Source organism: Dipodomys spectabilis, unplaced genomic scaffold (genome assembly GCF_019054845.1).
Source record: "Dipodomys spectabilis isolate Male_0828 unplaced genomic scaffold, ASM1905484v1 ptg000107l, whole genome shotgun sequence".
Lineage (NCBI taxonomy): Eukaryota > Metazoa > Chordata > Mammalia > Rodentia > Heteromyidae > Dipodomys > Dipodomys spectabilis.
The window spans coordinates 7,988,630-8,007,554 of NW_024870784.1; the positions used below are offsets into that span (position 1 = coordinate 7,988,630).

Genomic DNA, 18,925 nt, shown 5'->3' on the forward strand with positions numbered 1-18,925 from the left:
TTGACTTTAAAAAATATATTTGACTTTGAAAATAACGATCGTTAACTGTGAGAAAGAAAATCAATAGTGAAATTGAGGACAGGACAGAAGTAAGAGACGCTGCTCAGCCAGGTGCCCGCACCCCAGAGGTCAACCCTGACACTTCCTTCTGGTCCCCTGGCGTGGTGGCACTAGAAATAGGCCAGCTCATCCTGCTGGCTCTTGTTGCTCTGGTAGGCAGACAAGGCTGGGGGCTTGTTTTCATGAGGCAGGCTCTGGAACACCTTCAAGTGCACAAATTCTTCACCCCCCACGTCAACCTGGTGGGAGACAGGTGCAGAGGAGTCTCAGTCCTGGGAGGGCTGAGGCCGCTGCCACAGACCTCTGCTCAGCTGTAACGGCACTCCTGCCCGGGAAGCCGGTGCGCTGTGCAGCGCAGCTCACCCACCCCGGGCCCAGCGGGGCCCAGCAACGCCCAGCTCCTCCTGTAAGGACAGTGCCTATGGGCACCAGGCCTGGAGCACCACACTCCAGGGCAGGCCAGAACCCCAGACCCACCTTGATGAAGTAGTTCGTCCCTGACACCACCTGGCTTTTGAAAGACAGAGCTTTGAAAACGGAGAACTTGCGGTTTTCTTTCTCTTCCAGCTCTTGTTTCACCTGGGGGGCGTGGAAGGACAAGGACTGGGACTCAGTGTCCCCGCAGCGACAGCAACGGAGGACAAACAGGCCCCTCCCAGTTCCACCTCCACAGGCGCTGGCCCTGCGCTTTGCTCTCAAGGCTGGCACTGCCACTTGAGCTACTGCTCCACTTTGGCTTTTTGGTGGTTAACTGGGGATAGTCTCACGGTCTTTCTTGCCCTGGCTGGCTTCCAACAGCGATCCTCAATCTCCACATCCTCAGTAGCTATGATTACAGGCGTGAGCCACAGATGTCTGTTCTACCCAAGTTTAGTGCCACTAGTTCTTCACCCTTTCTCTTACACTATCACTGTACAACTGGTGTTTTTTCACTTACCATGCAGTTTATTTGGAACTGTGTACCACTTTTTGAGCCACAGCGCCACTTCCGGCCTTTTCTATGAATGTGGTACTGAGGAATTGAACCCAGGGCTTCATGCATGCTAGGCAAGCACTCTACTACTAAGCCACTTTCCCAGCCCACTGAGTATCATTTTTAACTCATCTTTTGTGTGAATGTGTGGTGCCAGTTTGAACTCAGGGCTCAGGTGCTGTTCCTGAGCTTTTCTTGCTTAAGGCTAATGCTCTACCACTTGAGCTACTGTTCCACCTCTAGCTTTTTTGGGAGTTTATTGGAGAGTTTCATAGACTTTGCTGCTGAGGCTGGCTTTGAACCATGATCCTCAAATCTCAGCCTCCTAAGTAGGGAGGGTATAGATGTGAGCTATTGGTGTCCAGCTTAGGTTTTTTGTGTCAGGGATTGAATCCAAACCCTTGTACATTCAAAGCACATGCTCTACCACTGACCTACACTCTTAGCTTTCACCTTTCAAAGCTGCATCTCAAGCTGGGTGCTGGTGGCCCACACCGATAATCCTAGTTATTCATGAGGCTGCGATCTAAGGATCTTGGTTCAAAGCCAGCCTAGGTAGGAAAGTCTGTGAGACTCTTACCTCCAATGACACAGTGTGCAGGTTGATCTTTGTGGGCAGGATGTGTAGGGGTGGGAGGGGTGGCTTCTTTACAACAGAGAGGCTGACTCACTCTGAATCAAACAGTAAACTTATTTTTGACCCAGTTCTGTTTTCTAGAATCTTTGTCTTTGAGGAGATGATCAACTTCAAGATCCTCAGGTCTCAGCCTCCTGAGTAGCTGCTATAGGCCACTGGTGGGCCTGGCTTTCGTTTTTTACATTTAATTTTATTTTTTGCCAGTGATGTGGCTTGAACTCAGGGTGTGGGCACTGTCCCTGAGCCTCTTTTGCTCAAAGCTAGCACTCTACCACTTGAGCCACAGTGCCACTTCTGGCTTTTTCTGTGTAGTACTGAGGAATGGAACCCAGGGCTTCATGCATGCTAGACAAGCGCTCTACCACTAAGCCACCTTCCCAGCCTGAGAATCTCAACCTTGTTAATCAACAGTATCACAGGGAGTGTGGTATGCTGACTCTGGGAACTCTTGCTAGCCCCTTCCACTTATCCAACCTGTAAGGACACTGTGTTGCAAATGGGGAAACTGAGGCAGAACCTGGTTCTGCAGTCTGGCCTGGTTTTGTCTTTTCAGTTATTTGTTTTTAACTCTGTGAAAGCAGACGTTCCTCCACGCTGCCACACACCCAGCCTGTCCTATCTTTCTTACTCATCTTGATTTTTTTTTGTCGTGGGGCTTGAACTCTGGGCCTGGGCGCTGTCCCTCAGCTCTTCAGCTCAAGGCGAGCTCCACCACTTGAGCCACAGCGCCACTTCCAGTTTTCTAGCGGTTTATTGGAGATAAGAGTCTCGCGAACTTTCCTGCCCGGGCTGGCTTTGAACCGCGATCCTCAGATCTCAGCCTCCTGCGTAGCTAGGCTGACAGGCGTGAGCCACCTGCCCGGCCTTCTTACTCATCTAGAGACAAGGTCTCTCCTGTAGCTCGGCTGCCCTGGGTTTCTGGATCTCCCGCGTCAGATTCCCAGGTGCTGGGGTTCAGGCTTGCGTTTGGAGGGGATTTGTAGAGTAAGCACAGCAGAGGACTCCCGCGATACCTCTGCCTGAGACCGACCGTCCGTCCGTCCGTCCTCTCCCTCCCCCACCCCGTCTCCCGGGCCCTTGGCGCAGCCGGGCCACGGGAGCCCCGCGTGCGGAGCCGGGGCCCCACCGACCCCGGCGGAGGCGCCGGGCGGAGCGGCTTCCCGGCCGGCGCGGGCCGGGAGCGCAGGGCGAGCGTCCGCCCCGGCCTCGCTCACCTGGTCGGCGAGCTTCTGGGTCTCGGCGGTGGCCGGCCGGGTGGCGGAGGGCGCTCCGCACATCATCATGGCGGCGGCGGGCGGCGGCGCGGACTCAGACCCGGGCGGAGCAGAACCCGTGACAGGGGCGCGGGGACGCGGTGCCACAAGACCCCTGCCGGCCGCGCCCCGGGGCGGGGCTTCCGTGGGGGCGGGCCGTCTGCGGCCGCCCCGGAAGGGGCGTGGCCCGCCCGCGCATCCGGCCCCGGGCGGCTCCCCGCTGGGGCGGCTCCCCGCTGGGGCGGCGGCCCTCGGTGTGCCCGGGCCCAGGGCGGGCCTCCCTCGCTCGGCGAGCCCCGCACGGCCCAGCAGACGTGGCTTTCGGGGAGCATGACCCACGGTCCCGCGCAGGCGTACTCCGCATCCACAGCCGACCACGGTTAGCAGCGGGCGCGGGGGGCCGGGGGCCGGGGCCGGCCTGCTGTCCTCTTACCCGTGAGCGCCTGTAGCTTGCCTCCCCCCCCCCCCCCCCCCCCCCCCCCCCCCCCGCCTCCGACCCCTGCTGGTTTCCAGCGGCTGTGGGTGGACGCTGGGCAGGGAAGCTGCTTCGAAACTCCGTGATGGTCATTCTGACACACATCTGTCCGGGCATTCATTTTCCTTAAGGTAACTTGGAGCCGGGCACCGGTGGCTCACGCCTGTTAGCCCAGCTACTCAGGAGGCTGAGATCTGAGGATCGCGGTTCAAAGCCAGCTCAGGCAGGAGAGACCGTGAAGACTCCGATCTCCAATAAACCACCAGAAAACCGGAAGTGGTGCTGTGGCTCAAGTGGTGGAGCTCACCTTGAGCTGAAGGGCCGAGGGACAGCGCCCAGGCCCAGAGTTCAAGCCCCACGACTGACCAACCAAAAAAAAAAAAAAAAAAAGATCCTTGAATTGACCATTTATTTATTTTTGCCAGTCTCGGGGCTTGAACTCAGGGCCTGGGCGCTGTCCCCAGGCTGCCTTTCGCTCAAGGCCAGCACTCTACCACTTGAGCCCCAGCTCCATTTCCAGCCTTTTCTGTGTATGTGGTACTGAGGAATCCAACCTGGGCTTCATGCATGCTAGGCACGCGCCCTGCCGTTGGCAGCCTGGCCGTTTTACTTTTGAAGTCTTGGCCCGGGACGAGAGCTGGCAGGCAGCTTCCCCTCCCCTGCCCGTCTCAGCTTTTGCCCACAGCTAGCCCGCAGTAAACAGCCTTGCCCATTCTTACTGAGGTGGCCTTTGTCTGCCTCCACAGGTGTTCCCCTCCTACAGCTCCAACAAGCAGCAACCTGACTTCCAGGGACTTTCCACCCAGGGCGTTAGAAGATATGGCCACACAGCCTGAGTCAGGATCTTGTATAGCAGGTGTACCCAGAAATCAACTGCCCCAGTGTGGCACAAAAAACTGCTGGATGAACATGGCTGAGGTGTTCCCCTTTTTGTTTTCTTTTTCTTTTGGTTGGTTGTGGGGCTTGAACTCTGGACTATTCCTGCGTTCTTCAGCTCAAGGCGAGCACTCTACCTCTTGAGCCACAGCACCACTTCTGGTTTTCTGGTGGTTAATTCGAGATACCCTGCCCGGGCTGGCTTTGAACCGAGATCCTCAGATCTCAGCCTCCTGAGTAGCTAGGATGACAGACGTGAGCCACCGGCGCCCGGCAGCTGAAGTGTTTTCATGTGTGAAAATGCCTTATACCTATTGAAATTGTTTTAGGAGCTAGGTGCTGGTGGCTTAGACCTGTGACCCTGGCTACATAGGAAGCTGAGATCTAAGGATCACGGTTCCAAGCCAGCCTGGGAAGGAAAGACTCTTATCTCCAAGAAACTACTCAAAAAGCCAGGAGTGGTGCTGTGGTAGAACACTTGCTTTGAGCAAAAGAAGCTCAGGTACTGCACCCAGGCCTATAGTTCAAACCCCAGGACCAGAAAAAAAAAAAAAAAAAAAAAGATTTAGAAAGTGAAAGAGGGGCTGGGAAGGTGGTTCAGTGGTAGAGCGCTTGCCTTGCATGCCTGAGGCCCTGGGTTTGATTCCTCAGCACCACATAAGCAAAAAGAAAAAAGCCGGAAGTGGCGCTGTGGCTCAAGTGGTAGAGCACTGGCCTTGAGCTGAAGAGCTGAGGGACAGCGCCCAGGCCCAGAGTTCAGGCCCCATGACCGGACCCAAAAAAGAAAGTGAAAGTAGAATAGGGAACATGATAGAGATTGGTTGGAATACATTGTATACGTGGATGAAAACATCCCAATGACTCACTATCCCGTAACTCACTAGACACTACGTTGAAAATAAACTATACAACTTGTAGGTTGGGATGGGAGAGAAAAGCTGGGAGAAAGCAAGGGAAGGGGTGACGTTGTCCACAAAGAAATTACTCATTAACCCGGCACCGGTGCCTCACGCCTGTCGATCTAGCTACTCAGGAGGCTGAGATTTGAGGATCATGGTTCAAAGCCAGCCCGCTCAGGAAATGCCGTGAGACTCTGATCTCCAATAAACCACCAGAAAACCAGAAGTGATGCTGTGGCCCAAGTGGTAGAGCGCTGGCCTTGAGCTGAGGTACAGCGCTCAGTCCCAGAGTTCAAGCCCCATGACCGACCAAAAAAAAAAACAAAAAACCAACAAACGTTATCTTGACTTACATAACTTGTCTGAACATCACCTTTATAATAACAAAAATAAAAATTTAAAAACTACACGAGTTAACAGCAGCTACTTTTCTATTTCCCCCTCATCTGCTTCTGATATGCAGAAATGAAAACTGGAAAATTGTGTTATGACTAATAATGAGCCTTAAGATTTCCAGAACTGACAATTCCTGAATTGAAAAGCCTCTCCTGACAAGCTGATTAGGATCAGATTTGCTCATTTGGCCACAAGCCACGGTCACCCATCTTCCACCCACGAATCTGTCCTCCGTCTCCCGTCGCCTGCCCCGGCCGGAGGCCAGCGGGGTCCAGTAACAAAGAGCCTGTGGGCACTTCTGGCAGCTCAGCAAGCCCGGGGCCGTCCTCAACAGGCCCACGCCGCCCGAGCTCCGTGCCTCACCGTCTCGCCTCTCCTCGCTACGTCCCCCAGCGACTCTCACGGCGGGGCACGCGGCGCGGAGCTCCGTCTGCCCGCGCTCTGTGCGTGGGTCGCGCATCTCTCCCCTCCCTCTCCCCGCCGCTCCCATCGGCCGCGGGGCCGGAACTCCGGGCCTGGCGCCGTCCCCCAGCGCTTCAGCTCCGGGCGAGCGCTCCACCACTTGAGCCACGGCGCCACTTCCGGTTTTCTGGTGGTTCGGTGAGGAGTCTCACGGCGTTTCCTGCCCGGGCTGGCTTTGAACCGCGATCCTCCGCTCTCAGGCGCAGCGAGGCCGCCGTCCGTAAGGAGGTGTGCAGGCCGGGCCGCGGCCTCTCCGCTCCGAGGAGCAAGGCCATTCCTGGCGGCTAGACGAGGGCCGCGGCGGGCGGGCGGCGGCTTCGGGCGGGCGGCGGCGCCCCGAGGCGGCCTCAGCCGCGCGCCTCCCCGCGGGGGGCGGTGGCGCGCACGCCGGCGGCGTCGCGGGCCTGTGACGCCGCGCGCGTGACGTCACCGGCGCGCCGGAGCGTCGGCTCCCGTTGGCCCCGCGCCGACGCCATGGTGTCGCGAGTGCAGCTCCCGCCCGAGATCCAGCTGGCGCAGCGCCTGGCGGGGAACGAGCAGGTGACCCGGGACCGCGCGGTGCGCAAGCTTCGGAAGTACATCGTCGCCCGGACCCAGCGGGCCGCAGGTAGGCCGAGGCCGGAGCCGGAGCCGGGCCGGCGGGCGGGTCCTACTGCCCGGCGGCCCGCGCGCGCACGCCTCCCTCCGCCGCGCGCGCACGCCTCCCTCCGCCCTGCGCGCGCACGCCTCCCTCCGCCGCGCGCGCGCGCGCCTCCCTCCGCCCCGCGCGCGCCTCCCTCCGCCCCGCGCGCGCCTCCCTCCGCCCTGCGCGCGCACGCCTCCCTCCGCCGCGCGCACACGCACGCCTCCCTCCGCCGCGCGCGCGCACGCCTCCCTCCCCCGCGCGCGCGCGCCTCCCTCCGCCGCGCGCGCGCACGCCTCCCTCCGCCGCGCGCACACGCACGCCTCCCTCCGCCGCCCGCGCGCGCCTCCCTCCGCCCTGCCCGCACGCCTCCCTCCGCCGCGCGCGCACGCACGCCTCCCTCCGCCGCGCGCGCACGCACGCCTCCCTCCCGCGCGCACGCACGCCTCCCTCCCCCCGGGCGCGCGCACGCCTCCCTCCCCCGCGCACGCACGCACGCACGCACGCCTGCCTCCCTCCGCCGCGCGCGCGCGCGTGCTGCCCTCCTCCCGCCCCTCAGCCCGCACCCCCGCAGTCCGCCCTGGCCCCCAGCAGCCCTCACCGCCGTTGGTAACTTGGCGCTAGCTCTCGAATTCGCCCGAGCCCCACGCGGGCCGAGAACGGGCTCCGTGCCCCGTGCTCATTGCGCCCTCGGTTCTGCACGTTCTCGCCGCACGCAGTCGGGTCCAAGCCCCTGGGAACAGCTCAGCAGGGATCTCGGCTACTCCCTCCTTTGCTAGCCTAGCTGATGGGCCAGTTACCACCGCCTTCGCTGCCCTGCTCACTCACCCCGCCTGGGCTCTGCCTATTGCCGGCGGTGTGAAGGCATGGGGAAGAACTGCAGGCCTGCGGGTCGCAGTGTCCCCCGCGCCCTGCCAGGTCCAGAGTCCCCCGGTCACGCTCAGGAGTCCGCTAGTCTCACGTCGCTGTTACCCTGCAGGTGGCTTCACACACGACGAGTTGCTGAAGATATGGAAGGGGCTGTTCTACTGCATGTGGATGCAGGACAAGCCGCTCTTGCAGGTGAGCATCGGGGAAGAGTGGCTGGAGGGCTCGAGCACATGGCTGACCACATAGCAGGGCCAGAGGTGCTGGAGAGGGCCGCGCAGCAGAACCTGCCGGTTCTGGCAGCTGCCAGGGTCCTGGCCTTTGGTGGCACTGGCCGAGGACTAGCATGGCTTGTTACCATGGTGACACTGGCAGTAGGCCCTGCAGGTCAGATGGGTTTCATGTGTGTCCTGATTTGGTTGAAATCCAGTTGTGTGTGCGTGCCTGCCTGTGTGCATGCTGTTACTGGGACTTGAACTCAGGATCCCTCTCTTGTTTGGCTTTTTCTGCATAAGGCTGGCGCTCTACTACATGAGCCGTACCTTTTCTTCTGGCTTTCTGCTGGTTAACTGGACATAGAGTTTCATGGATTTAGCTGCCTGGACAGGCTCCAGACTGTGGTCTTCAGATCTCAGCCACCTGAGTAGCAAGGGTTACAGGCATGGAGATTATAGAACCCGGAGAAAACAGTCTTGAAATAATAGAATTCAAGGGACAGAATAAAAGGCTCCTGGGGAGCTTATATACAAAGAGAGGCCATATTCTAGGCCTGCTAAACAACTGTCTCAAGAGGAGGTTCTGGAGCCTTCCTCGTAGCAAATGTTTCCAGTGATGCTTGATATCAGGAGGCATGCACACCTGGATGTGGTTGGCCTTGCTTCCTGATGGCAAGGTGGCTGTGTCCCATGGCTTCCCTTTCTCCCATGCCCCTGCTATCCCACAGCTCCTGGGACAGGACACAGCCTGAGTGACCCGGGATGGTGGTGACTGCTGTTGTTTATGGGGTGGTCATTGTCCTGGCTTCAGTGGAGAAGCAGAAAACTGGTCCCTTAGGCCGAGCCCTGAGAGGCCAGTTCTCTTTGCTGAGTGAATGAACAGTGGTGTGTTGACCCACTGTGTGCAACGTGCTTCAGGATCTGAGGGAGTTTTTGTTCTTTCTTGCACAGGAAGAACTGGGAAAGACCATTGCCCAGCTCATTCATGCATTTCAGACCACTGAGGCACGTGAGTACACACAGCTGAAATTAAGCAAGCTCCTTTGTGAGTGGCCAGAGTCTCCTAGGCTCAAAGGTACACAACACAGACCTTTATGTTCCAAGACCTGGAGTTGCACATCCTGGGTAGAATGTGCTCCCAGTGCTCTGCCTGTGCTCGCTTATATGTAGATTCAGCTTTGGAATGACAGGCGGGGTCCTGCATTCTACAGTGCAAAGGAAAAGCTAGTGTGGTAGTGTAGAATTAGACTGCATTTTGGACCTGGTAGCCGTGAGTATTGGGCATAACTCCTTCGTTTCTTTCTGACCAAGATGAGTAGTTCTCACCTTGCCCACTCATTGGACTCCTCTGGCAGCCTTTAAATGTCCTGATGTCCATACGCTGGTCCAGTGAAGCCCAGCTGTGGGGCTGCAGCCTGGGTGTCCGCATCTTGGGCTGAGGGCAGCCCTGATGTGGGACAGTAGGGCCCGTGCTGTGGGCAGTGCCTGTGGTTGTGGCTTCTCTTTGCATTGTAGTCAGCAAGACAGTGGTGAACACACAGTTTGTGAGAATCTGTCTTAGTCTCTCTTTTTGGGTGTTTGAGATGTGAGGGATAGAAACTGGGGCCTTGCACAGGCCCCTGTGGTCTTTGTCTGATTGTTGATTCTGTATCTGGGGTAGGAGCAATCAGTCGTGCTGCCTCCATGACCCCTCCTGCCAGTCCTGCTGCAGCCGAGGCCCTCAGCCCAGCCCGCCGGGCCAGACGGCCCCGTTCCCACTTCTCTTGCTGTCCATATTGTTCCCTCTGTGCCTTTTTTTTTGTCAGTGGTCCTGAACTCTGGGCCTGGGCACTGCTCCTGAGCTCTTCAGCTCAAGGCGAGCGTTCTACCACTTGAGCCACAGCGCCACTTCCAGATTTCTGGTGATTAATTGGAGATAAGAGTCTCATGGTGGGGCTGGGAAGGTGGCTCAGTGGTAGAGCGCTTGCCTTGCATACATGAGGCCCTGGGTTCGATTCCTCAGCACCACATAAGCAAAAAGAAAAAAGCCGGAAGTGGCACTGTGGCTCAAGTGGTAGAGCGCTAGCCTTGAACTGAAGAGCTGAGGGACAGCGCCCAGGCCCAGAGTTCAAGCCCCACGACCAGACCCAAAAAAAAAAAAAGAGTCTCATGGATTTTACTACTCAGGCTGGCATTGAAGTGGGATCCTCAGATCTCAACCTTCTGAGCAGCTAGGATGACAGGTGCCTAGCTCCGCTGAGCCTTTTTTGGGAAAACACCGTGGCAGTTTTGCCGAGCTATGCTGTGTTCTCTCTGCAATGCCTAAAGCAAGACTTTGGTTACTGATTTTTTACTTGAAGTACTAGAGGTTGAACCCAGAGCCTTGTGCGTGCTAGGGGGAGTGCTGTGCCGTTAATCCCCAGCCCCAGCCCCATTGCTAGCCTCATGTCTTAGCGCAGTGCACAAGCTGGGAAAGGCCAGAGAAGTTGGGACTTCCTGGGGAAGGTTGCCCCCATCCCATCGGCAACTGCACCGTAGCACCACGCCCATCTCCCCCCACCACCCGCCCACTATGGTGTTAACTGGGCTCTCTTTCTAGGGCACCTGTTCTTACAGGCCTTTTGGCAGACCATGAACCGAGAGTGGGCTGGCATCGACAGACTGCGCCTGGACAAGTTCTACATGGTGAGGGTGTACACCCAGCCCTGAGCTCAGTGGTCTGGGATTGACCCTGTCCAAGCCCAGCAGGGGTCATCCCCAAAGTGCATAAGTGGAGTTGACAGCGCCTCCTGGTGGAGTTGGCAGTGAACCTTGGGGACGATGCCTGAGGGGCTGTGGCCAGCAGCACCAGGGCACAAGGTGCCTCCCCAGACCAGGCCTGGGTGGCCAGGGTGGGTGCACGGGTACACTCACTCTCAGAGTAAGGCCTGCATGGTGTGAGAGGCACAGGCTGTGGAGTGTCAGGGGGACACGAGGTGGGCCCAGCCAGGTGCCACCTTCATGCGTGTCATTCTGCAAGACGTGGTCCTGAGCAAAGTCCCCATGCTGAGATGGCATAGCTGGGTGAATGCTGGGGTCCAGCAAAAGCTGTTGGTCTGCAAAGCCTGTCCCTGTCCCTCTGTAGCCCAGTCCAGCCACTCGGCCTAGTTCTGGGTTGACCCTCTGAGGAACATGACGGGGCACACTGCAGGCCCACAGGGTGCCCAGGAGAGGGGCTCCGGCTGCGCACGAGCTCCTACACAGGCTGCCAGGCTGCATGTCCTCGTTGTTCCTCGTTGTCCCTTTTTCCTGTGATCTGACGTACAGTGGACACGTGGTGTTTATCTGTGGAGGAAGGAAAACCCCTCCCCTCCACTTCACTTCCTTCCCCTTCTCTCCACTCTACTTCCCTCCCCTCCCCTTCCCTCCCCTCCCCTCCCTTCCCCCCCTCTATTCCACTTCCCTCCCCTCCCCTCCCCTTCCCTCCCAAAGGCTTTGGTGGGCTGTGCTGTGCTTCTGCTAACTGAGTCCTTCTGTGCCCAAGCTCATGCGGATGGTCCTGAATGAGTCCTTCAAGGCTGTGAAGAGTGGAGGATGGGAAGAGCGGTGAGTCACCCAGCGAGGGGCTCAGGCAGCGCAGAAGCACACCCTTTCTCTTGTAGGGAGATGTTGTACCTCTAAAGATACTGGAAGTGAAAGCGTTTGTTTCTTTTTGTGTCGGCACTGGGGCTTGAACTCAGGGCTTTTTGCTCTCACTTGGGTTTTTCTACTGAAGGCTGGTGTTCTACCATGTGAGGTGTACTTCCATTTTCAGCTTTTTGCTGGTTAATTGGAAATGAGAGTCTCGTGGACTTTTCTGCCCCAGGCTGGCTTCAAACTGTTATCCTTAGATCTCAGCCTTCTGAATAGCTAAGGTGTAGCTGTGAGCACCAGTGCAGGGCAGTGAATGCTTTTTTTGTTGTTGTTTTGGTCGGTCGTGGGGCTTGAACTCTGGGTCTGAGCGCTGTGCCTGCGCTCTTCAGCTCAAGGCGAGTTACTCTACCACTTGAGCTACAGCACCACTTCTGGTTTTCTATGGTTTATTGGAGATAAGAGTTTAATGGACTTTTCTGCCTGGGCTGGCTTTGAACCGTGACCCATTAGAACTCAGCCTCCTGAGTAGCTGCCGTGAGAGTCTTGGGAAGACCCTTTGTCTCTTCCCTCCCCCTGGGGTGCCTCCTGCTGGCCTTTGTGCATCTGTCTCTTGGTTTTGCACCAGATTTGGCCTCTGTTCTTTCTTTCTGAGGCTGATAGCACCTCGGTGTTTTCTTTTTTTCTTTTTTTTTTTTCACCTTGGTGTTTTCTGTTGTAGATGCTGTTGAGGGGCTTTAGGAAAAGCCCTTCCCAGTCCCAGGTGGGAGTTTGCACTGTCAGCACTCTAGTTTGGGGTGCACCTGGATTGCTTCCTATCTAGTGCTCTCTGGGCTCTGACCTAGCCCTGGGTGCCCAGAAGAGCAGTGGCGTACCTCTACTGCCTGCATGGAGTGGAGCCAGTGCTCCGTGCAGTGGTCCTGGGACATGTCAGGTGGCCTGTGGCATCAACCCTGCTGGACACTGTCCTCACCCAACACGTCTGCCCAGGCGGTACTCGCCCCCAGGGACAGCGAGGACCACTTGCAGGGGGTGGACCTTTCTCCAAGGGACGGGCAAACTGTGTGATTGCGCAGGGTGCAGTGTGGCCTCATAAGCCTGTGGCTACGGGACTTTGTGCTGCAAGGACGATCCGCGGGGTTCACCTGCAGTGTGGAAGGGGCGGTGTGTTCTCACCGGGCCTGGGCCCCGGGGACCTGTGTCCCCCCACGCCTGCTGCTGTACTTGCCCTCTCTCTTCCTCAGACTGGTTGAGCAGCTGCTCGATCTGCTGACCACCGAAATCCTGCACCCGGACAGCGAGGCCCCCAATGGGGTGAAGAGCCACTTCCTTGAGATCTTCCTGGAGGAGCTGAGCAAAGTGGGCGCTGCAGAGGTGAGGTGCCGACCGCGGCCGGCGGGCCCCGTGCTTGTGCCCAGGACTGGCCCCGCCCACCTCCCCTGTGTCCTTCCCCTCAGCTCACCGCGGACCAGAACCTGCAGCTCATCGACCCCTTCTGCAGGATTGCCGCCTGCACGCAGGAGTGAGTGGGGCCGCCGGGGCTGTGGGGCGTGGTGGGGTGGTGCTGCCCGGGGAGCTGAGCCCCGCGCGACGGGCCGTGTGCGCTGCCTGCCCTCAGTTCCCTGGTCTTGCATAACATCACCCGGGGCATCTTGGAGGCGATCGTGGAGCAGGCCCCGCTGGCCATCGAAGACCTGATGAGCGAGTTGGATGCGCAGAACAGAGAGGATGAGGGCTCAGCTGGCGACGACGACGATGATGATGATGATGACGACGATGATGATGATGATGGTGCCGAGGCTGAGCATGGACAGGACGCGCCATCTGGGAACCTGTCTGCAGGTGAGGACCCCAGCACACATACCGCCTCCAGGACCGGTCCGGCCAGCCCCGGAGCTCCCGATGGTGGGTCTCACTGCCTCCCGGTCCTGTGGCTCTTTCACCCACAGTCCACTGCGGCACAGAAGGGGAAGACTGCGTGCGTGTGTGTGTGTGTGTGTGTGTGTGTGTGCGCCTGCGTGTTCTGGTAATGAAGCTGTGTGTGTGTGTGTGTATGCCTGTGTGTACTGGTAATGAAGCTGCGTGTGTGTGTGTGTGTGTGTGTGTGCCTGCCTGTGTGTACTAGTAATGAAGCTGTGTGTGTGTGTGTGTGCCTGTGTGTACCTGTGTGTGCCTGTGTGTTCTGGTAATGAAGCTGTGTGTGTGTGTGTGTGTATGCCTGTGTGTACTGGTAATGAAGCTGCGTGCGTGTGTGCGTGTGTGTGTGTGCCTGCCTGTGTGTACTAGTAATGAAGCTGTGTGTGTGTGTACGCCTGTGTGTACTGGTAATGAAGCTGTGTGTGTGTGTGTGTGTGTGTGCCTGTGTGTACTGGTAATGAAGCTGTGTGTGTGTGTGTGTGTGCGCGCGCCTGTGTGTACTGGTAATGAAGCTCTGTGTGTGTGTGTGTGTACGCCTGTGTGTACACCTGTGTGTACTGGTAATGAAGCTGTGTGTGTGTGTGTGTGTGTACACCTGTGTGTACTGGTAATGAAGCTGTGTGTGTGTGTGTGTGTGTACACCTGTGTGTACTGGTAATGAAGCTGTGTGTGTGTGTGTGTGTGTGTCCGTCCGCCTGTGTGTACTGGTAATGAAGCTGTGTGTGTGTGTGTGTGTGTGTGTGTGTGTACACCTGTGTGTACTGGTAATGAAGCTGTGTGTGTGTGTGTGTGTGTGTGTGTGTCCGTCCGCCTGTGTGTGCTGGTAATGAAGCTGTGTGTGTGTGTGTGTACGCCTGTGTGTACTGGTAATGAAGCTCTGTGTGTGTGTGTGTACGCCTGTGTGTACACCTGTGTGTACTGGTAATGAAGCTGTGTGTGTGTGTGTGTGTGTGTCCGTCCGCCTGTGTGTACTGGTAATGAAGCTGTGTGTGTGTGTGTGTGTGTGTGTGTGTGTGTACGCCTGTGTGTACTGGTAATGAAGCTGTGTGTGTGTGTGTGTGTGTGTGTGTACGCCTGTGTGTACTGGTAATGAAGCTGTGTGTGTGTGTGTGTACGCCTGTGTGTACTGGTAATGAAGCTGTGTGTGTGTGTGTGTATGTGTGTATACACCTGTGTGTACTGGTATTGAAGCTGTGTGTGTGTGTGTGTACGCCTGTGTGTACTGGTAATGAAGCTGTGTGTGTGTGTGTGTGTGTACGCCTGTGTGTCTGGTATTGAAGCTTGAATGCCGGGCTTGAGATCTCGCTCTGCTTTCGTGCTTGTGGCTATGCTCTGCCACTTAGCCACACCTCCAGTCTAGCATGTTGGCTGGTTAAGTGGAGATATAATTTTGAGGACTTTTCTGCCCAGGCTGGCTTCAAACCGTGAGCCTCTAGATCTCAGCCTCTTGAGTAGCTGGGATTACAGGGGTGAGCCGCCGGTGCCTGGCCCACAGTACTTGACAGCGCACATCTCCTCTGCTCCCCTGAGCCTGTCTCATTCCCGCTGTGCGTGCTCGCCACTCGCAGCTCCCACACGTGTGCTGGCACGGCTGCTCGCGTGCCCAGCTGCCTGGGTACCTTGCCCCTGGGTCTCTGTCTCCCTGTCATTCTTTGGACACCTAACGTACATATTTCTGCTTTTGGGGCCTGGGCCTGGGCCTGGACCCCAGGGCTTTGCGCGTGCAAGGCGAGTGCTGTACCACAGCCTTCTGCCTTGCTGCCTTCCGTAAGTCACTTCCCTGGCCCTCCTTCCTGCCCCGCCCCTCTGGGATGGAAGCTGTGTCTGATGGCCGCTCTGCCCAGGCTGCGGTCTTGCCTGGCTCAGCCGCACGCACTGCTTCTAAATGGCTGTACAGGGCCGTGCCCACCGCTGTGGCTGTGTCTGGAGCCTTGACTCCGGTCCTCTGTTCACTGTTGGGTCTGGTGCCAAAAGGGTCTACCTGAGGCTGGACTTTCGGACCCCACCTCTGCTGTCTTCGTGAAGGCCTCCGATGGCACAGGCGCCTCCCAAGACATCCTGGGCCGTCTCGCCACGCTCCCCGACACGCGAGGCGCACGGGGCCTTGGGCGCCCAGGGCTGGCTCTGGAGTCGCACACACAATGCAGCTCTGGGTTCTTGGTCTCTTGTTCTAGGCTCCACCCGTAGGACTGACCCTGAGGTGGGCAAGGGGCAGACGGGAGAGGACGGGGAGAACACCGGCCCCGTACTTCAGGTAGGCCAAGGGACGGGGGGGGGGGGGGGGGGGGCGGGAGGGAGGGATCCCTGCGTCTCTTTGTCCACGGGAGCCAGGTGTTGAGGTGCACAGAAGCCAGGCCCGACTTCACCTCGTGGCATCCTGTGCTTCCTGTGGCGTCTGGTGCCTCCTCCCCTGGCATTTGGCCCCTCGTGGGCATGCTGGGCTTCAGTGAGGTGGCCGTGTTGAGTGGCCAGTATGTGACGCGGCAGGTGGGAATTGTCACGCCCGTCGAGGAAGGTTTGGTCCCTTGGCTGAAACGGTGGCATTGGGTTACCTTCCCCCTCCCTGTCGGGGTGTTATGGGGCTTTAAATGTCCCCGTGACTGCGCTGGCGCTGCCATTTCTGGCACAGGTTAGACGGGCTAAGGCCGTAGGTGCCGAGCCTCTGGGCTGGGCTGGGCTGCGCTGCGCCGCCCTGCAGCAGCGTGGCGCGTCCCGGCTGCAGTGCCATTTGTCCAGAAGAGTTGGGACAGCACATGGCATCATGGTTGAGCAGAGAAGCCAGTGCTGGTCCCAGTACCTTCCCACCTGAGAGGCCTGCATGGTCATGGTCTGGGGAGGCGGCTGACCTTGCGCCCCGCGCCCCCCCCCCCCATCCCATCCCATCCCATCCCACGTCTCTCTGAAACAGTTTGACTACGAGGCAGTTGCTAACAGACTGTTCGAGCTGGCCAGTCAGGAGAGCATCCCTTCCCAGAACAGGAAGCGGCTCTACAAAGTGATCCGGAAGTGAGTTGAAGCCGGTGCAGGCCGGCTGCCTGTGCTTGGCACGCTCTCTGGGCGCCGTCCTCCAGTGGCCGCGGCGGGGTGGGCGGGAGCGGAGGCTGCCTGCCCCTGCAGGGGTGTTTGCAGGCCCCTCGCTGGCCCCGCAGCTCTGTCCCCCGCAGAGCCGGGGCTCCGCGTCTGCTCACAGCGCCTGTCCTCTCTTACAGGTTTCAGGAGCTGGCTGGAGGTGAGGATCGGGTTGGACACTGCGTGTGGGTGTGTGTGCGCGCGCGCACGTGCGAATGCACGTCCTATCATGGTGTGAATGGTCTCTGGGGGAGCAGGGTGGGGCTGAGGGATGCCACCACTTCTCCATTTGCACAGAGGTGTCACAGGCATGAATCCATCACAGGCCTGGGGGTGGGGAGGGAAGGTGTCGAGGCTCCGGTGTGGTGTATACTTACTTGACCTGCACGAGCTCCCTGGAGGTTTTGGCAGGTTTTGCAGCCAAGCCGAAGGGCGTTTATGCAGCAGCTGCAGATGCCATGGGTGACACCTTGTCTGTTACGCACTGGCCTGGGGAACTGTTCCCACCCCCCAGCTCACCTGTCCTGATGCCTAAAATACATGTATGATGCCGGCTGCCAGTCGCGCACGCCTGTAAGCGTAGCTACTCGGCAGGCTGAGATCTGAGGAGGCCTGTTCAAAGCCAGCATGACAGAGAAGCCTGGAATTCTTAGCCACAATCACACAAGGCAACCATCAGCATCTGTGGGTGCAGGTGGTCGCACAAGCGCTTGGCCTGGCTTCTCAGGGCACAGGGCCCTGCCAGGGTGTGGCCTCATTCCTGCCCACATCTCCTCATACCCAGCCCAGGCCGTTGCAGACCTTGGCCTTATATAGCTCCAGGAATTGGCCTTGGGGTGGCGAGGGTGTGAAGGATGGGTACTGGACGGGTTGGTTCTGGCCTGGGTCACCCTATGCAGTGCTGCAGCCCTGTGCACATGCGCCCAGCCCACCTTGCCTTCCCAGGCAGCTTCCCTGAGGACGACGTCCCGGAGAGAGCCTACAAGAAGCTACTAGAAGGGAGGCGCAAGGGAAAGCAGAAGAAGAAGAAGAAGAAGAGTTTGCCCATATCACCCCCGGAGGGAGGTAGGCCTGGAGGCATGAGGAGGCAGAAGCTGCCTCGCTGTCCCCCTGGTGGGCACCAGCCTGGGTGCCCGCTGTGCTGGGCACCACTCATGGGTTGAAGGCTGCCACCCGCTGGAACTGCCCTGCAGGGGCCTGTGCTCTGCCTGGCGGTGTCCCGCCCTCTGCGTGGAGGCCACAGGAGCGTGGCCGGTGTGTGACGCCACGGCCGGGCTTGGGGTGTGTTCTGCCCAGGTGGTGGGGGTGTGGGGGTTGGTGCCCCTGGCCGGGTCGGAAAGCCTTCCTTGCAACCTGCAACCCGTGCATGCTACATGCCCCCCCCCCCCCACCTGCCCTGTGGAGAGCTGCTGGGTCCCTTTGGGGGCCTGGGAGTCAGCGCCTGGGCTCTGGCCAGTCACCTCAGCAACTCCCTGGACCACACTGGTTCCACGCCCCCCCCCCCCCCCCCCCCCCCCCGTCTGTCCTCTTTCTGGAGTCTCAGTCCTCCCTGGGGCCTGGGCTTGGGGGCACAGCACTGTCCACGTTGTTCACACTGGCGTGAGCACCCTTGCCCACTGCTGTGGCTGTCTGGGGGCTGGCGTGCGCTCACAGCTGGGCTGCTTCACCAGGGGAAGGAGAGGAGGAGGCTCTGAGTCCTGACCCAGGCATGGAGACCAAGAGGAAGAGGAGCAGAAAGAGGAGCAGGCCTGCAGAGCAGGCAGAGACTGGCCGCCAGAGAGGGGCTCACGGGAAAAGGAGGAAGAAGCCTCAGCAGCTGCTAGGTGCCAGGGCGAAGAAAGCCGGAGTGCAGCAGCCAGAGAGGAAGAGGAAGCGGACACTGGAAGGCAAGGAGTGACCAGGCCACCAGGCCAGTCCTGGACAAGCTGGAGCCGGGCTGCACGGCTCATCTGCATTGGGTTGAATAAAGGCAGAGTACCTGGGCACGCTCCTGCGCTCTCTGCTAGCTTTGAGAGTTTTCCTTCTTTGAGCTAAGGCCTGTGTGTGATGACTGTTCGATCAGAAATTGACAGTCCTGAGGTCGAATTCTACCCACAGTGGGTGTGGTGATGCACGCCTGTAATCCCAGCTACATGAGACAGAAGGATCATGAGTTCAAGGTCAGCCTGGACCACATAGACCCTGTCTCACACAGAAAGAACGGCCTACATGGAGATCACCCACCTTGAGCTCCCCACAAAATAAACGCCTTACAAGAGCAGCATTGCTTCTGCTGTTTGTGGAGTGTGCATGAGGCGGCGGGCGTCTCCGGAGCAGAGCCTATGCTGTGTCTGGCTTTGTGGGAGTGGAGTGTGCGCCTTCGGGCCGGCCTGGCCTGGTCCCTCCGTGGGCCGGCTGGGGATCTGAGGTGGAGGGTTCCCGGGCTTGTTGCTGGAGGGTGTAGCTGCTGCTGATCTGTTCTCTTGGGGCCGTGGCTGAGGTTGGGGGTCCGGTGGGCACCAGAGCACGAGGTGGGCTCTGCTGTCACTCCAGTCGGTGGGGCTGGGTCCCTGCGCCCTGCTGCTATCCCCTCGTCTCCCCTGGGTATAGACCAGAGGCCAAGGGGAGGAGGGTCGT

At 58.7% G+C, this 18,925-nt stretch overlaps 2 protein-coding genes across 2 annotated transcripts; one reads left to right on the forward strand and one right to left on the reverse strand.

Annotated features, from left to right (window-relative positions):
- On the reverse strand, positions 1–3,032 carry Cstb (cystatin B). Its single transcript, XM_042687291.1, has 3 exons — positions 2,885–3,032; positions 538–639; positions 1–299 (listed from the first exon to the last, which is right to left on the reverse strand). Exons 1-3 carry the CDS (start codon positions 2,951–2,953, stop codon positions 171–173), a joined length of 300 nt encoding a protein of 99 aa, XP_042543225.1. The 5' UTR covers positions 2,954–3,032; the 3' UTR covers positions 1–170.
- Positions 3,033–6,471: 3,439 nt separating this feature from the next.
- Positions 6,472–18,572, forward strand: Rrp1 (ribosomal RNA processing 1). Its single transcript, XM_042687337.1, has 13 exons — positions 6,472–6,638; positions 7,633–7,715; positions 8,687–8,744; positions 10,314–10,399; positions 11,238–11,299; positions 12,568–12,697; positions 12,781–12,845; positions 12,942–13,165; positions 15,415–15,494; positions 16,149–16,246; positions 16,450–16,469; positions 17,255–17,374; positions 17,980–18,572. The coding sequence occupies exons 1-13, from the start codon at positions 6,506–6,508 to the stop codon at positions 18,204–18,206; spliced, it is 1,386 nt and encodes a 461-aa protein (XP_042543271.1). The 5' UTR covers positions 6,472–6,505; the 3' UTR covers positions 18,207–18,572.
- The last annotated feature ends 353 nt before the right edge of the window (positions 18,573–18,925 follow it).